At 40.2% G+C, this 19145-nt stretch overlaps 1 protein-coding gene and 1 long non-coding RNA gene across 4 annotated transcripts in view; one reads left to right on the top strand and one right to left on the bottom strand.

Annotated features, from left to right (window-relative positions):
* Positions 1 to 150: 150 nt before the first annotated feature.
* On the bottom strand, positions 151 to 4211 carry LOC111271820 (peflin). 2 transcript variants are annotated; one of them, XM_086973060.1, is made up of 4 exons: positions 3980 to 4211; positions 3339 to 3456; positions 2071 to 2274; positions 151 to 601 (listed from the first exon to the last, which is right to left on the bottom strand). In XM_086973060.1, the coding sequence occupies exons 1-4, from the start codon at positions 3993 to 3995 to the stop codon at positions 349 to 351; spliced, it is 591 nt and encodes a 196-aa protein (XP_086829186.1). In that variant the 5' UTR covers positions 3996 to 4211; the 3' UTR covers positions 151 to 348. The 2 variants fall into 2 exon arrangements, with proteins under 2 accessions (XP_086829186.1, XP_022708562.1); XM_022852827.2 differs by lacking the exon at positions 3980 to 4211 and having other exon boundaries at positions 3339 to 3790.
* LOC111271821 (uncharacterized) overlaps positions 2271 to 19145 on the top strand; it is a 39848-nt gene continuing 22973 nt past the window's right edge. For both annotated transcript variants that reach the window (XR_002687131.2, XR_002687130.2), the window contains exons 1-2: positions 2271 to 2402; positions 7011 to 7128. This is a non-coding gene — a long non-coding RNA (uncharacterized LOC111271821). The remainder of the gene's footprint in view (positions 2403 to 7010; positions 7129 to 19145) is intronic.

Below are 19145 nucleotides of genomic sequence, written 5' to 3'. Positions count from 1 at the left end.
TTACAACTTCATTAGTTTTGACTAAGTAGATGTGTTTGTCCTAGCTGTCCTCATCAACTTTTGCTAGGCTATCAGTATTCTATATGACTAGATACGTATATCTATCTCCTGATAAAGCGCAAATTATGGGTTGCTAAAAAACGATCTCAGTTACTGTACAAACAAACTGTTCAATTATGACAAAATTTTATATCGTGCCGTCAATTTTCTAAGCTAGCATTAATGTGCCGTAGTAAAGGCGCCATATCACCTGCCCAATAACGGGATCCTGTAAGCGTCGTCTCGAGTCAGATGGAAATCGTTCGACTTCATAATCACTTATTATTGCCGACCGTAAATAAAAGAAAGTTAAAAACACGCCGAAAGCGACATGTGCATTACATCGTAATAGGTTAGGGTAAGAACGCCCTTGCGTCTTCGATCTTTCCTCTTGAACGCCTCTGTCAGTTTTCTGAGCAGACAGCAGATACGAATGAAACTATCCAGCTCAAGAAATCTAGCAGTTCTTCCGAATTTCCGCGTGAGAACCCTCACACAATGACCGTCAACTCTGTAGCCCAGCATTGATAAGGCTTTCATGAGCTCTTGATAGATGATGTACCTATAATGCAGAGTAGGAAATCGAAAGTAAAAAATCGAGTACCGTCATGTTGACGATGTTTTCAATTTTGCTTCTTAAAGCGACTGCTGCCAATGAATAATGGTCAATTTCGTATAGAAACTAGCTACAAATTGGTGGAAAGTACAATGTGAGGAGTGTTTGGCGGAACAGAGCATAAAACATCCGATCTGATCCGAAGTTAAATGAACAGCAAAGTTAGTAGTTTTTGTTTTTTGTTTCTATTGTCTTGGAAGTTTAAATGGTTGGAATACTCTAGCTTAGAAGTTTGCACCAGTACGAACAGCATATTTATCTGACACTGAGGTTATTTCGAATGTATATAGCTTTTGTCAAATTACTTATCACTGATTCCGTAACGGATCATCTCCGCATCGTCGGCGTACGGTTATTACTATTGTCTAAATATCTATATTGAAATTCTAAAACTAATTCATCGAAAATAGGATCTATCAGAAAATGTATGGTGCTGTTTCTTTTCGACCAAGAAGTCTGAAATCCATTTCAGTACATGCTGCCTTCATCGAATCTCAAAATGAGCCAAATTCACAAGAGGCGTGTGGAGTTTTGACTGATTTTTTTGTCAATAGCTTTTTTAATCCACGGAACTTTTTCATTTACCCGTTCACAAAAATCCATCTTCGTCTTAATAGTCGAATAGACTCAATCAATTTGAGATGAACTTTCAATTCTCCGCCTCTCCTGGCACGCTATCGTCTGCGCCAAATCTGGTTTTACTTATTTCTTTGACGCGTCCTTAATACTTCTGCTGTGGTCATGGAGCCAATTCCCCAGCCACTCCACGCACTAGTCTAGGCCTTTTCTTATGAATAGCTGGCCTCTCCAATAGCGCCAGGGCAACGGAATTTGCATTGCAAGCACGTAGTTGTGAACTACTTTTTTTTTATAATTCGAGCAAAATGAGCTTATAATGAGGTTTTTCTTAAACCTGCATTATTGTTATCTTCGTTTCCGAAAGTAGGCGACGCTCACTTTTGGATGAAACATGTCTTCGCGTCACCTGATTATATATTGGAAAGGGGGGGCGAAAAATCAAGATTTTCGATAATTGACTAGACAGCATTGGTTTTCTCCTATAGAGCCATCAGTGATTGTAATTGAAGGAGTGTGTAAATTCCACATTTCCTTTTACAATGCTTCTGTAGCCGTCTTCAGTACAGGGAGAAAGTAGTAAAAGTGATAATAGCGGCGCCTACGGTAACGGTAGTATAGCCAGCCGATTTTTACGAGACATAAGTGTTGTTTCCAACTGGCTACAAGCCCACATTTTGCTCTTTTTTTTTTGACTGAACTGAAAAATTCATCTCCTTTATAGACCTTTTTTTATATATGTATTCTTTCGTAATTATTATCCTGTTCATCAATACTATGTATAGTATTATATATCTGTATTTTAAAAAGTCGATACACAAACTTTGAAGAACACACACCCTTGCTTTCGGGCATCGAGCCTCCAGAACGTCATCATCTGCTCATTCATGAAGTCGTACAGGTGATTGAATTCGACTAGATCGAGACCACCTGTGTCGTCTGTGTCGAACATCCCGAACAGTAAAATGATCGTTTCTTTGTTAAATTCTGTCCCAGTGATGTTCTTCATCGCACCATGAAGCTCAGATCGGCTAATTCGCCCGCTGCGCAGAGAGAGTACAAAACGGAATAACCCATCGATAACAGAAATAATATCAGCAATCATTTCATCGATCATGTTATTAGACAGCTCGTCGTCTAAATTGGTGGTGATTACTTGATTTGATTGAAGGTGAGCAATTTATTACGCTATAATTTGCTAATGAAGCATGAATTTGCCAAAGGTTATCAAGATCTTCGATTTTCTAGATGTTTTAGTTATCAATCTACTTAGAGCATAAGTACTTAGTAATAACGGTTGTCCTCTATAGAACGAAAGAGAAAATGACGAAATACGTCGTCAAGATCGAACGCAGTAACACACATTAAGGCACTACGAAGCAACTAGAAAAAATAACAATTAGCAGCTGCAGGTAAACGATGAACCCGTGTTTGTCCCGGGTAAGCGGTAGCATCTTAAACCCTGCAATTTTTTCTCAGTTTAGTAGATAGCAATGTCGCCCCTCCCATCTTCCATGTTTTCGTGGCGGGAAAGCATATTTTTTACAATTGTTTTTCACTATGCCCAAAATGCAGTCCGAGAAAAGAATTTCTAGATTTGGTAATGAAGAAAATCGCATTCGCTCAATGTCTACCAAGCTGTTGTTCTGAGGATTTTGACCATTTTGACTGTTAGTTACAAAAAGTCGTGTGTGTATATATATATTATATATATATATATATATAGTCAAAATTTCTTTTCTCGGACTGTATTTTCGGCATAGTGAAAAACTATTGTAAAAAAAAAATTATATATATATATTACCATTTTACTAAAACGTTTCAGTCAGTATAGTTCAATGGTCACGGGTATATTCATTTTGCACGCAGTGTCATCAGGAAACCAGTAGACATAAAAGCGAGCCATACGGTCTCAGTTAAACTGGCAGAACCTCGTGCAAAGAAATACTTTCAAGTAATTCTTTATGGGTCGAAAATTTGAAACAACAAACAAAAAAAAAACGACGAGACGTTCTGGGCAGGTTAGGCTAAAAAAACCTGGATCCACTATCGTGTCTACGCGATGGATATCGAGCGCCAACCTACAAACCGATACCCCATGGCTCACCTACTGTTGGCATCAATCTGCTTGAAATGTTCCTCAACAATTTTAGGGATCGCAACATGTCTCACGTTAGTAGTCCGCGGTGGTAATGTCTTACTGCTGTCCCGAGAAAGGCTGGAAGCTAACGAAGAAACAACAGTAAGCGGTCTTCGATCTATTCGCCTTATTGAGGGCCCTGACCGAGCTTTCACTCTAACGGATGCCGAATTGAACGGCCGTAATTGAGCTACGGGCGGAACCGCACACGGTGTACGATCCGATTCATTTTTTGGCTTTGTCGAACCTCTACAAGACACACGAGTACGTGACGTGCTTGTCGTTGCGGCGGATTTCGACATTTTCACAATGCTACGCTTTGTTGTTTCATACAACTTGATATAAGTGCGATAATCTGGCTGTATTGAGCGTATAGCTGCCCGATTTGCTATCAAACCCTTGATCGTTCGCAGTGAACGTTATCCAGTAGCAAGGCTCGGCCATAACTGACCATCGAGAGAGCTTTAGTAGGACTTGAAAGGACGACAAAATGACTCATCTTCAACAACTACATTGAAATTATCCTTTAGACCTCTGAAGTTCGCATAGGGGAACAATGTAAAGAAAATCTAGTATTTACGTTAATAGGAACAATTTACGTCACTCACACAATGGAAACAACATATGCTGCACGATTTATGCTGGTAGCTACGAAAATGCAAGAAGAAGCTAATGGCACGGGACGTTTCTTAACTGTGCGTCTGCCGAAATGCTATACTTTTAGGTGGCGCTATATAATGTTGGCGTTATATAGTGGTTTCATAGGACCTACCAAAGTGGTCCTGATTACGCGCTGAGGCTGTTTGCGCTTATTAAGAAACCAGTCAATAAGAGTTTATCGTTTCGTAGTCACCTTATTTTACTGTATCTATTGGTCTCTATCCACTGACGTTTCTGCTGTAGAAAATATACGAGCTGCAGAGAACGGCAAAAACTGATTTAATTCTAGAAAAAAAAAAAAACAGACCTACGGTTGAAGCTATAAATGGGTGCGGATATTTCTGCACAAAAAGGGGAAAGGTCGTAAGCAATGACTACTCTTACTGATCGCGTTTATTCACTTCAATATTCGACCTTGCGATCTTTTACAGATTCTTCACGACCGTTTTCATCAATAATATTTATCATGTTATCCGTAAGATGACAATACCCGTTTACATTTGTTTGATCTATTATTTTAGTGTACTTAGCCATATTGATCGAAAACAATTATCGCTTTTCTGCCTCTGAAACAGAAAATAGGATGCCCGTTGAGCTTACTTTTTGTGATTGGTTTAAAAGCCCATGCAGCGAGGACTATTGGCACACAATTGCACACATGTAACTCCACTGGCAGGGCCTTATGTTGCTAGAAAATTCGATACAATAGTGGAACGGCACAAATGTTCTACAAATAACGCGTGCCACGATGTAAAAGTGCAGTCACTCGACGTCAAGGGCTTTGTCGGCCCCCATGGTTCCGAGTCTTTGTTTTGCTCCCTTCTACCATGCAAGCCATATCTGCGACACGATTTCACAGTCAACCCACAGCACAGACCAGGAACTACACAATGGTTGAAAGGAACTTTCCAGTCGAAGTCGATTGCATGCTTAAATAGGCACATTTCTAGTCTCTGCCAAAACTTTTAGTCAGAACGCATCCACTAACAAAAACCGGCCAACTAAACACTCTCTCTATACATGTCCTACAACTATTAACAGCTGTTTACGTCGAGGTAACAGTCGTAGACTGAAGGATAGCCCACTGATTTTGCTTTTAACGGACAAAAATACAATGTCTGCTTTCAGAACTGTTCAAACAAACTTGTCTACGTAGTTAAGCCAAATGTAGTTGATTAGAATGAAGCGTTATGCACCTTCAGCGTCCTGTTTCAGTGTCCCATATTTATTCAACATCTGATGCAGGTCAATTGCCTATTGTAGTTCGTTGAAATGAGATGATATCGTGTCATGCTTCCGATGTATGTAGTTTGTTCTGCCTAGCAATTTTGCGACCCTTAGAGAGGTCTTTTGATTTCTGATTAATTGAATAATTATAGAGTCGTTGTTTCACACTATAGCGGCTTCGCTTGTCTAACAAGCTTCTCGGGAACCTAACAAGCGGAAATATTAGCCGCAGCATCGGGAACGTTTGTTGCAAAGTTCTGCCACTGGCTTGTTTCGATCGTGTAGTCCCAAAGACATTTTCCGAACCCCAAAAGGGCGAATGAAGAGCCGCCAGCTCCTTCCCGTTGCAGTAAATAGCTGACTTATGTGCTATGCCTTTCCAATCTCTTTATGTGCGTATCGTGTTGAATAGATTCATAATACAGCCTTAGGCCGAATGTCGGAATCACCAGCTTAATCCGCATTTCCGCACACATTCTGTCACACTTTAAGAGCAATACTTTTCAAGCCTTGTTTTCATCTACCTTAGATCAACATTCGTTCTACGAGCATGATAACTGCCTATTTAAAGAATGCACACTTTGCCTTAAAGAATTAAGTACTTAGTGGTTTATCATTTTAACGAATTGGTAAAGCGAGGTGGCCGAATTCGGAGTATATATGGACAGTCATCGAAGGTGACACTGTGTTGCTATATGAATTACGCTACGATTATGCAATTAGGAAGTGACCTGATGGGCTCGAAGAAAGGGGTACAGGAGGGCGGCAGGCGCCCACTTGATAAGTGGGAATTGTCCACGGAAGGACGAGCCATATCAGGCTACTATAGCAACAACATCAGTGGCAGCAGCAGTACCGAATTAGCTATTTTCACCAGTACGCCTGTAACAAGGATTATAATTTGGCCCCGCTCATTAATCGTATCGTATTATCGTTGTTGCAGTGATTAGTTAGATCATATTTCTATGATCATGTTGTTTTCGGGATGGACGCTTGCCAACGGGCAGTGACTTGCCACGTAGATCTAGCGTGTCATATCATGCTAGTTCTAGTTCTACTACTGCTGTTACTACGGTCGACTTCGGTTGACCGGCAACTCCGAAGTCTTTGAAAAGCCAACCGGAGCTTAACGTGTCATCCTTGCTGCACCTAAAGACCTTTCCGGCTCCGAGCGGGTCTACGGCACCCTCTTGCTTTTTTTTCCAGTAAGAAACAATGCTATTGGGGCATCCTTTCGACCGCTGAGGACTAATTGCTGATTATATAAAGCAAACATTATTGCACATACGAAAAGAAAATGTTTTTGCCATACACACACAGTCATAACTAGACTACCTTTGCATTTTTAGCAGTCGTATTCCAAGTGACAGCTGAACGGTTATAGCAATATGGTGCTGCCATACGAACAAAACAGAGTTGCAGCGTACGCTCGGTAACGTAACTCATTTAGAAATTTACAAATTGTAGCACAGAATTTAATTGTTTCCCTAGGGCTTCTTTGTGTGCGATCGTATTGAGCGAGACCGGAGGAGACGAACCAGAACCGCTGAAAGAGGATACAGATGTGTATGCTTGTTTTAACTTTAAACTGATCGTTTTGCGTAAGAAAGGACATTTTGCGTAAGTTACGAAATGCCATTTTCTATAGTTTAACTTAACATCCGTAAGCGTAAATTGGACGTGGTATGCCTGAAAACGAAAGCTTATAGGCATTCTAGAGCTAACGCAGATTCTTTCTGTCGAAAATTACAGTTATCCCGCGCGAAGCAAACGTGATTTTATGAAGCTTCATGAAGATGTCGTTGTTATCTGTAATTAAGGGTGGTCAAGATGGAGCTGTTCTGAATGAGTTTGTTCATCTGTAATAGAGGTAAGTTAAGTTTTTTGTACGCGTGAATAAAACAAATTCGCCAGTTCTTAACTTCAGCTGTATTGTGTTGCGTTATGAATGTGACATATTTGTTGTACGATCTCATATCATAAATGTTCTATTATGAAACAGCTTCCTATTTTAAGTATTCGATACATACACACTTATTAATGTTTCCGATAGTTCATTCAGAGTGGCTTGACTTCAAAGATCAAGTACACTATATTTCGTTTATTGAATTGTCTGTTTGATCCGCCGGTATATGGCCGATTTTATGATGCCTTTACGTCTTCAAAATCACAATAACGAGGCAACTTCACGTCAATATGTCTCTTCGGTCATCAACGGTTGCCCTAGCCACTGATGATTTATCGACTCGAAAAGCTACGTCCTTCCTGCTCCATTCATTGTCATACTTGAATTTTATGAACTCTTCATTGATTGACGACGGATACTGCCGAGCTAAATAGCCCTCAATTTGATTTCGGGACAGCTTGTGGAAATTAACCAGTTTTCTTCGAACCCTTTTACTTCATTTTAATCGTCTATAATAATATCGCCGTAGTTTTTAAGGTGACATATTATATCTAAGGGCCATGAAAGAAAGACAACGGGTGCAGGCTGACAAGAGCATAACATCTGTCATGAGATCAGCTAACTACCGGTTATACACCAACGTTCTTAGTGGGCCTAATTCCTATTCGAATATTTAATAGCGTAACTATATTGCACGAAGGATACATGTTATAGCTAATGAGGTGTAGAAATGCCTAATCCTCGTCCGCTGATTGTCAGTCATGCAGATACGGTTATTGTAGGTGTCACATAGGCTCAAATCAGACCAGAAAACAGACAATGAATTGACAAATAGTAATTAGAGTTTATTACTATACAAATGCGTCCCCAAATAGAAGAGGAAGATATACCTTTGCGAAAGTGTGTGATCGACGAGAAAATTCCGTCTTTATAAGACAATGCCTTTTTTATTTCCTGCAAAACGATGCGCTGCCCACATCATCTGACATTGTTGTAAGCCTTTATTTTTGACTCAACATAAAGGACTTGTTACAATTTAAAACGTGCCGCCGAAATATTGAGTTTGAACCTGTTCCATACCTAGACCCCTTTGAACTGTGCCCTCTGCCATGATAGAAACTTCGTTATTGAGCATAAGGAGGAAGCAGGAGATTTAAAACCCGCATTGGTTCTTTTTGACATCTTTTTGGGAAGACTACATCTTTGATCTGCATCTGTTCGATTTACTATGAATTGATTTAGCTGGCAACTCACAGCAGTTCACAGCTTTTGTCTAAAGTAATATTTGAATCAGTCCGAGATTAGGGTTCCATGGTTGAAAGCCCCATAGTACCAGTCGTAACAGAATTTCGCCAAAACAAAAGGACGATGTTTCAGACATGAGCGATGAGAGTCAATAGCTGAAAGGAACCGAGACGAACGTGCCGTTACGTTGCCACCCGTTTTACGATACACCACCAATTATGTAGGGACGGGCGCTTCCACGAACCTAGAACAACGTATTCTTAATAGGTGCAAGGCTAAACCGTGCAGGCAGGTGCTTTCTGGTGGTCCTGCTCGGGGGCCTAGCACGCCGATGCAATAGCAGGCTAAACAGCTTTTAGTGCCTATAGGTGTTACAACAAAGGATGCCGTACGAATGATTGATCATCAGTGACCCTGCAACCTATATATTTATATAAATATACTCTTTTGTATATTTTTATACAAACATGTTGTTGAATATGTACCACCACAGGCGAATAAGCGTTATATTTTATCAAGCAAATACCTTAGCAAGGTCTAGTATGAATAGTAATGCGTTAGCCTAGAACTTTTCAGGAAATCGGTTTATTTAGACTTTTTGATCTACTGACAAATTTAGACGCTGCCGAATCTGATTATAAATAGAAATTATTTAAGAAGCGTTGCAGTCTCCTGCCTTTCTACAGATATAAAGCTTTCGAGTTTTGAGTCCGGTGGCACCGTAAAGCTACGCTTCGAACGGTCAGCTCCAGCGACAAACGAACTGTGTCTGTGTCTGGTTTCCAGTTTAACTATCTAATGCATCGCAAAGTTTATTACGTAAACAATTTCCCACTTCAACATCGTCAAGACAGGTATAAAATGTTTAAAAAATGTATCTATATTTGTAATCAACGATGTCCCTTTATTTAATCTTCTCATAGTCAGGCGTGAAGATACCAAGAACGTATTATATAAGAATGAAGACTATTTTAAATGAAATTTTAAGATGTTTCAAATTAGTGGATTTCGGGCTGCTAATTTTGGCCACGCTCGATGTCAAACATACGCGATACATAACAGCTAATTTTGGTTTACGAACCGTATGGCCTTTATAAGACTTATGTCGTTGGGTTTTGAAATGCAGCGTCCTTAGGTACAACCCGGTTTGCAAAAGAAACCTCGAGCTTCGAAGGTCGTTGAAACTAGACGTACTGGCGATTTATCGGCATAATGCTAGACACATTGCATTGTAGTGAAGATATCCGTATATTAGAATCTTTTCGTATAACTAGACTATGTTTTCCATCAATTATCTGCCATGCAAGATGAGGACCAATCCTCTTGCGCTCTAGCGGGTGGTAGCACGCCATCGCAGCTAGTTGCGAAAGTTTGAATTATGATAGTGTACGGATCGTCGGAAAGCCGGGTATTCTTAGCGCGTGCTATCAGCTGCACGTTCACCGTTACCCTGTTTACCATCATTCTAGCCTTGATTACAATGTCACCGTAAAGAAGCTGTGTTGTTTTTGTAGTTCCGAGTACGTTGTGTGTACATACCACGGTATAGGTAAATCATATGCAATGCCTCTTGTTAAGCGTACATTAGGCCTCGTTTTATAATCATCTTTCCCTAAATATAGAATGTTTAATTGTTTGTCAAAAGCAATGGTTTGTGGCGGCTATCCGGGGCAATCTATACGGGCAGCCGCAGTTGTCGTAGCTGAACTAGTTAATTAGTTAGCGTTCTTGACATTTACAAGGCTTTCGACTCGTTGCAACGAGATAATTGGTTAGCAATACTTTCTTGGTTTGAGTAGAGTGCAGGTCCTGTTTTTTTTTCTTTTTGAAATATGAATCGGTAAGGCTGTTCTGGCAAGTTGTGATAACGACAAACATAAATTTCATTTAATTTTTTGAGTCTCGCGTGTCGACGACAAGTACTTTCAGGCTCAATTTTTCTCCGAGCAAATATTCAGTAAAGCTGCACTAGCTAGCCAGGTCACTTTTTAGATTCTTTAGGGGAACAGGGTCTGTGTACCCTCTGAGGTTGAATTTGCCATCGTTTGCCGGTAATCAATCATCGAGACAGTTGAACCGTTTCCGTTTGCTCACAACTCGTGAATGATTTAACAATTCGAAACCCTTTGATTTCTAATGGCCAAGCAATCGTACTTTATACTACATCGAACTGAGCAAAAGTCATTGAATATATATATATATATTATATCGGCGCTTGGCTGCTGTAGCTTGTAAAGTTTGCCAAAGCACAAAACAAAAGTGATATTTGCATGAGACTGGGAAATACGCTAAATGCTGCCTGATCATAGACGCGTGTCAGAAGTTAATCAAACTCCGCATTTAAAGTATCGTTGGGTGTCAATCGTTTAGGCTAACATGTGATTGCTTTCGTGCGTAACACCTGGATAGAATATATTTGTCAGTACACAGGGTCCCCACAAAAAGCAACGTTTGACATGCTCTATTATCGATTTGCCTCTGGGCTGCTGTCGGGAAGTGCTGCTACCGGTAATGACGTACGGTAGCTTCAAGTTCTATATAGTACATGCATGTGTCAAGGTAAGAGGTGTCACACTCGACCGTAGGGAGTGTACGTCTTACAGCAATATATGCAACGACTGCTAGTCTAATACGATGCTGAATCATTGTTCTGCAGACGATGCATCAGTGACCATTGCTCCCCTGATCTATTTGTTGTTAGCTTTAACTAGAAACAATTTTCTACGAACAATTGCTAATTACGTAATAATCCCAAGCATTTAGGTAACTAAAATAATTTCAGGTCAGTTTTTTTTTATTTGTAGATTCATAATTCTTCCATAATCGATACTGTGAGCAGAAGCGTGGACTTTGCACGCAAAATCTTCTACGAATATCAAGCTCAACTGCTGCAGGGCTCTCTTGATAAAAATCCTATCAGTACACCCCAGTGTCCTGGGAGGCTTTCGAAAGGAGAAGGTGACCGTAAATCCGTAGACCTAAAATTAAGTAATGTTAAGCAATTCGTATTTTCAACATTGGAAGAAGAGCTCAAAGAAACGGTAGTTTTGAATTCGACAGGATGTTGTCGGACGCCGTACGCCCAACCGTAGCGTCGGGAATCTGCTGAGGTTGCAAGCAGTAGCTTCTTAATTTACGAGCCTATATGTCTGAAGCTTTATGTCCGGTATCGCCGCTAGGCATTCCTTCAGAGAGTTGGCTCTCAGCGTGAAATGAAGTTTGTCTATGCCCAGGTTCGAACCTAGACCGCAACGTGTCTCAAAGACTAGTAGGCCATGTGTTACACACTAAGCTATCACGATGACGATTAACGAACCTACCGGATGTTGCAGGAATCAACGTCATCTCGCCTTATACAACATTTCTGTAATACTCATGGCATGTTTTCATCTACTTAAGAACGGTTCTAATAAACACTTTTCAGTTTCTTTAATTAAGCGAGAAGACGAATTTATAGAAGGATAGGTGTCGCATGCCGAGGTGTCAAGTATAGATTAATGTATTTCATTGTATATTTTCCGCAACTTCTTGTTGCCGCAGTGATGGCTAACGAGCCAAAAAGTACGTTCCCTTCAACTTCACTCCTTCGACACACATTAACATAGCTGTAGATGCTATTTATGTTGACTGACTGCCGCGAAGGCTTGTACGTACTGTTTCAAATCGCAATGGGGACTATGAATCATCAAAGCTGACAAACAAACTGGTGTTACATTGTACGTTTAAAAAAAATAATTTTCAAAGCCAACGGCGATTTATGCCTTGACCACAAGTCAACTATTGTAGTTGCGTAAGGTTTCCAGGTATGTAAAAACAAGCAATTTATTCAGAACGAAAGACTGCTAGAAAAGCAAATGCCACCCTTACACGGCATATAAGACACCTGAATCACTATTTAAAACCTATCAAGGCCTGATTTTTCATAAGTAAGTAAATCATATTTCGTAATAATCTGATATCATAGGGAACCATAGGGTAACTGACTGACATAGCTAATACATTGTATTAGGAAATTAAGGTATTTATTGTCAAAGGATAAATTTTTGTTCAAGTCACACACGCATGTACGCATATGCACACTATCATCAGGATTAGCCATCTCAAGGGTAAACAGCTTCCGTTGTTAGCGGGTAGCAACTGCTCGGAAAGATCTGCATAGCCTCATTTAATTAGTTTTAAGTAGCGTAGAAATAGCCCCCACTAACTAGCAAGTTATTAGGTATAAAGGCACTTGGTAGAAGTTGAGGGTGAAACAACCTTCCTGTTGTCGTTGTTATTGTCGCTGCTGTTCGCCAGTCATCGACAAATGAATCTGGTTGATGGCCATTGCCTCGACTGTCTTTGGTTTTCCAGTTTCGGCTCAACCAAAAAAGAGAAATTCGTTGGAAGTACTCGGTTCAGATGAGTTCGCTACGGCGACACCAACTATACCGAAAGTAGTAGAAATCACAACGTTAGAGAACAATATGGCAAGCATCGCTGCTGACTGGCCGGTTAACGGCTGGTACAGAGGGGTCGATGCTGATACCGAGGCGGTTACCAACTTATTGGTATTTACTAACGAGACAAACAATACGACTTTTGATGTTACCCAGCACGTTAAGAAACAGCAAAGAGACCAGTCGGAGGCCGGAACAGCTTCAAAAGTGCTCATCGAAAGAGCTTTTTTTTATGGCAATTTATCGATGGTATGCGGTTGAATCAAAGAAAAAATTGTACCATGTCTACAACTAAAAAAAGGCTGTATATTGACACCTAAATATGGCGGGTCTTATTGTGATGACAGAAATAAATAGTTGCGAATTGAAACGCAAAAGCCCCACGTCACAAACTGAACGAGCACAGATCAAGACCAGTGAATGTCGTGTTTCTCACACTACCCCACCTTCAGCATCCTGATGACCACGGGCGTGGCTGTCCCGCTTATCCACTAAGAAAGATCACGTTTGGTCAACAGCGTGCCGACATTTTCCATGGTCTTGAATAGTCGTTCGTCAGGGAAACCTCTCCTATGCCGACCGTTTCATGTTCGACTCTAACGTCTTACCAAGTGTAGTTTACCTAGAGAGGCTTTCTACAATCTATCAGCGTACAACGAGGGCCTGCTTATTTGAGAGCTCCATAAACGGCAATGTAACGATATTATTAAATTATAATCATGCAAGACAAAGTCACGCTTATTTAGAAATGAATGGATGATCCATATAAGGTATACGATGTATTCAAACGGTCTTTTTTTCTCATATAAACTAAATTGAGTTAGCTCAAATATTGACTTGGCTTCAAAGTGGCTTCACGTGGTGGTCTGGGTTCGAATACGGTCGTTGACGCACTTCATTTCGTGCTGAGAGCCAGCCATCTGATGAAGCCATCTAACAGTGGTGCCAAACATAAAACTTTCAACAATGAGTTTGGCTTCAGAATAACAAAATGTTACTTTATTAGTAGAAAACTACCTCCTTTGTCAGGAAAATTCGTAACGATCAATTTAAATAATTGGCCATTATACGAGACCTTAGCTGTAATACGGTCCACGGATTAGATGAAAAGTCCACTAACTCGCACCATACGGGAACTGCAACTGCTAGAATCGCATGCCGATTTTCGTCTCGTCCTGATGGGCATGAAAAGGTACAGATTAACGACTGAGGCCCTACTGTATCTTGTAGCTAGCATTATAAATAGAATTAGGACCGCTATCACCTTTTAGGTATCAAACCTGTACGATTTCTCATATAGCACGCACTTACTAGGTATAAAGAACTGCGGTTTGTTCTGACGATTTTGGATTTTCGTATGTATAATTATCGGGTACAGATAAATGTATGTTCATTGTTTCCATTTAAATGCTATACGCCTTTTACAATGATTTCAATAATAAATAAAGGACATAACGTCATGCTATTTTATGCTGTTACTACGTCGAGACGTTGCCTTGCATAAGTGTCGTGTAAAATGACAAACATAAAAGCTGTTTCAGGTTGTAAGCATAAGCAGATCCAGCTGACATAATACGAAAAATTTACAGGATAAGTACCTACCAGAAAAAAACTAATCGCAGGATATGGCCTATTCCACCTATGAAATCTTTGTGGAAAGTATTAAATAATATAGGTAATAAAATATATAGGCAGGGAACAACAATTTACCCGGTGAATAAAGGTGACAAGAGACGTTGTAGGTTAAAGAGGAATTATAAAACAGCCGATTTCGACATGCAGTCGTACACATACGTTGCGCTGCAGTAGTTTTCGCTGCTGCGGTTGAATATTTTTTTCGATTAGGCAAAACAGGCAAACATCCAAGTTACTGTTACATGCGTAACAGTAACTTGGATTCAAGACGTGCAATACTATTTGCTATTAGTTGGGGCGCGTGATGGACTGAGCTTTTAATGTGTTTGTAAGACGTCAAGCGCAGCAGCATTTTATAAAACAAAAAAAAAAAGTGAAACACATGTCTCTATGTCTGCTCAAAATTTGCACATTTATTCTGACTAGGATTAACGTAAGCAAACGTCCTATTCTGGAACAGGCTCTAGAAGTTTAGTGAATTTAGCCAGGTGTTTATATAAAGCCCCGGGACTGCAGTAAAGCAAAGAGCACAGTATAACTATATATTATTTGAATTTTATGGATTCTACATTCAGGGCCATAAGCAGCATATACTTGCTACGTTAACATCCGCTTTCATTCCACCTCATCTACCGGAGTAATATAGCTATGAAATCGAATTTACAGAAAAGATGGAAAAATGGAAGAAGGTCAGAGCTAAGGTAACCAGTGTCTAGTTTTCTACGAGCCCCTCATGTTCATCGTCTAATCTTTAGGTCCGCCTTTGCATTCCCCAAGTAGCCAATGCCAGCTCAAGACCTCGTTCACAAGCCGGCCACGGGCATGCTAGCTAGTGATCCTACGAAATCATTCGTGTTCTACTCAAGTGACAAAATGACAAGTTGTACCTGAGCACACAGCGAGAGTTGCGGGTAGACGCGGTTCTCCTTTTGCTCCGCCTCCAAATTTCTTTTTTGCGCTATCGAAATTGGATTTTTATAGCTTCAACGCGTTGCAGACAATAGGCCGAACATGTGGCTGTTGACCGCCCAATACGAGCCACAAGTGAACGCAAAGTGCAGCACCGCTGGCGTTGTAACGTAAATCTACTGAGACCTTAACTTCTCTTCGGCAGCGTTGACGGCAAACGAGCACGATCTCAAATGTTGATAGCGGGCGTCGAAAAAAATGGCCGACAACTCTACGCAGCGGCCATTTGCTGGGATGATTTATGTAACAAGCAAGCATCCATATACAAATGTGTTTTTCAGGCGTCGTAATACAACATTTTGGCCCTGTGGACCGACTATGTGAAATGATAATACTGAAATGGGTTAATTGATTATTATATTGAACATTTAGTTCTTACCCATCGACAATTGTTTTATAGTAAAATGTAACAAACAGAATTTAAATTAATATTAACCGCCAAAGTTCAAAAAGTGAGGGAAATTATGCCTAAAAAAAAAACACTTTGAAGACTGTTACGACAATAGTTGACCCGAAAGAAAATCTGGCCGTGTACGATGATTTGTATGGCCATAAATGTCTGTTTTGATTATCAATTAATAATCATAGCGCGTATGTAATGCCACAATTACGATAATTAACATCATTCAATTAATTGAATTGATGGCCTGGGGAAAGATGAACACAGTCGGTCAATATGAAATAAGCTGTCTGCACATGCATCCTTTCTATTTCGTGTATGCCATCATGCTCATAGGAGTTACTCTACAAGATCATAGTAATCATACCTAGTAAAGCTAAATTTGAGTTCCTTAAGAAATTAAAGGAACTGACTGTTCGTGACGGAGAGCGATGTTGCAACGCGTCCCTTGGCTGACCTTTGCAGAATGATATTATATGTCTCTATTAGTGGGGAACTTAAACTATGTTTATCGCCATCTTCACGCTGAAACAAGAAAGCTATGTTCTAGACACCCAATAATAATTAGGTTAACTCATGTTGTTAACTGTGACGGTCTTAATAGCTATCCCAAATGATATTCTGTGTAAATTAGGTTGAAACTTGCCGCATTTACTTGTTTACTCTGTTTCAACAACCATGTCGAAATTTCTCCACAAGACAAAAAGATATCGCCATACACACAAATTTCGCTTCGTAGTTGTTATTACTTGACCCGTTGTAGCTTAAGGTGGTTGGCCTTAAAGAGGCGTTGAGGTTCTATTGGAAACTGTACCGCTACGAAGAAGTTTTGAGAGAAAAGTTAATATAACTAAAGCTAAACGGCAAGTAATTTTCGTAAAGTTGGCTGAGCATGAAGTTTTTACTTGGGCTTTGTTGAAGTTATCCGGTTACATCAGTTTTGCAATGAATTGCCCGCTCAGTTAATGGCCGTTCACAGCTGTGACTTTACAGCGCTCCTAGGTTAGAGACAGCACCTTTTTTGTTTCGTGCGTTTGCTCTATTTGTGCTAAAGAACTATTAGCGTGACAGTTGTTGGACGCGAAGAAGGAGTGTTGCCAGGCCACGAAAGTTGCAAACTTACAAATTGTCCATTTAGACGAACAAGCGCTCTTTCAGATTTGTAGGGTATGTTACATGCAAAAACTTCACAATGAATTTCATCGTTTAACGAACCTGTGCCGGAACTAATATTTCGTCCTGACCCAAGAGTATTATAAATTAGATTCATGTATTTATGTTTGGTCTGGGGTCTTCTCGAAACCGGATAGACCTTGCCCCGTGCCCCAGCGTTTAAACATGACAGAAAATATCGACCAACCATTACTGCTGCCTGACTAAGCCTATAGTGCGAAAATAGGCTAACATAGCGTATATTAGATATGGAGGTGTATACAGTAGTTTCTCTAACGTTAATACTACGCCCATGATGACCAACATCACTGGGATCAGTGCTTTCTGGGTCAGCTATTGAAAATACAATAATTTAAATGGTAAAATGTGTTCACTGTGCCTGGCATTCTAAAATCTTCTATTCGGCATAATTAGCCCACGCAATCGATTCGATTGGAAGTCAATGAGCAGTCAGCTTCGCTGCAACCCATAGTAGTCGTTGTCGTTTGCGGAGTTGGACTTACGTGATTCTTCAATATCGTAGTGGCTATAGAACATGGACCGCGAAGGCTGCTGATCAACATGAATGAACGATCGCTCGTAGCCTGTAGAAGCAATGAAATTCCCAACATGTATTATCAAAACGTAATCAGTCGCAGATGTCAATCCAGATCATAGTAGTCCGACTGTTCTTTACGATATTGAAGCCATATAGTAGAATATGTGAGCCGACTCGTATACGACACGAGTTTACCGCGAGAAAGACCTCACCGAGTCGCATCGAGACTCACGATGAAGTGAACTGAATTCATCTCTATAGTTGCTTGAAGCAGCCCAGCAAATCTCCCGCCAGTATCATTAGGTTGAGTTATCAAGAATGAAGGCGAACGATCTGAAAGAGACTGTCACAATGCGCTTAAAAAACAAGGAACGTAACAAGTTTAAGTCTGTAGCACAGTAATAGGGCACTTGAGTCGGCGCGAACCCAGGGGCGACGCCGGAACTAATCTAGTCCCATATCATATTAGAGAATATAAATTTGCGTCCACAAGTTTGTCAGTAAAGTTTCCACATTTTTTAACCCTGAAGTGCTCACGACACTTCAGGGTTAAAAATCGACTTCACGACACAAAAGCCTCTAAACAGCGTCTAGAAAGCCCGTACAAAATATATCGTCGGTAATTGTAAGTATGTAACTCAAAAGGCAGAAATTCCCTTCGTATCGTAAAGCATCATCATCTCGGCCGGTAAAGGTCCTTTAAAGACATCAATAGTTCTGTCTGGAAGAATCAGATCATTTCTATTGGAAGGTTAGGTTAACTTTCGCTTCCACTAGAAACAGTCTGTGTAAAGCCGAGTGATAGGCCTTAAGTTGATTTGTTGTTATATGTAACCTACTGTATGAAGTTCGAAGTGAAGCACAAAGTAATAACAGAATGGCAAAATTAGGCATAGAAGGAAATAAAAGCTAATATCACTCTTGCGTTAGGATTTTATTAGCCATACTCCATATACTCTCTCGTTTATATCTGACACAGATGCAACAGGTATCGTTGTGGATACTATTATATAAATGTAAGTGTGTCTGTATCTTTTGACCCGCTCAGTTCCTTTTCTGTTATTATCAAAGCCTATATATGCTTCGATATTGCCAAAAGTGGTTAGTTTTACTATTCTGTCAATTTATTTGCTGGCTGGTTAAGGTACATGTACTCATATATTGTATATAATATTACATGTACGTTCCTAGACGGGCCTTTGGCCACCTAAAGCTCTAATGCGCTCGATTCGATTGTCCGTTTGCCTTACGCGTCTATGAAATAAGTGCTACGATCTAAGAGACAAAACAACAATACCCGGCCATGAGTGGCAGGCCCGCTTACTTCAACCGATCCTGTATCCTTTTCTGATATTTATAAGCCGGTCCTTGAAGCAGAACGCGTGAGAGAACTAAAAAAAAAAAGGACACGAGTGCCTTAGACATTTTCCAGGCTAGCAAATGTCATTGTGGAATGATTAAATATTAGAGATACATAGAGGTCTAGATTTGAATGTGGGCATAGACGTGGTTCAAAAATTCGTAACCCTTATCGATCCGCCGGCAGGTTCAGCATGAAATTCGTATATAACAGACCACACCA

The sequence above is a fragment of the Varroa jacobsoni genome, unplaced genomic scaffold, assembly GCF_002532875.2.
Source record: "Varroa jacobsoni isolate VJ856 unplaced genomic scaffold, vjacob_1.0 contig01065, whole genome shotgun sequence".
In the NCBI taxonomy this organism is placed as follows: domain Eukaryota; kingdom Metazoa; phylum Arthropoda; class Arachnida; order Mesostigmata; family Varroidae; genus Varroa; species Varroa jacobsoni.
Note: the sequence above shows the minus strand (reverse complement) of the source record. Positions and strands in the feature narration are given on the sequence as shown.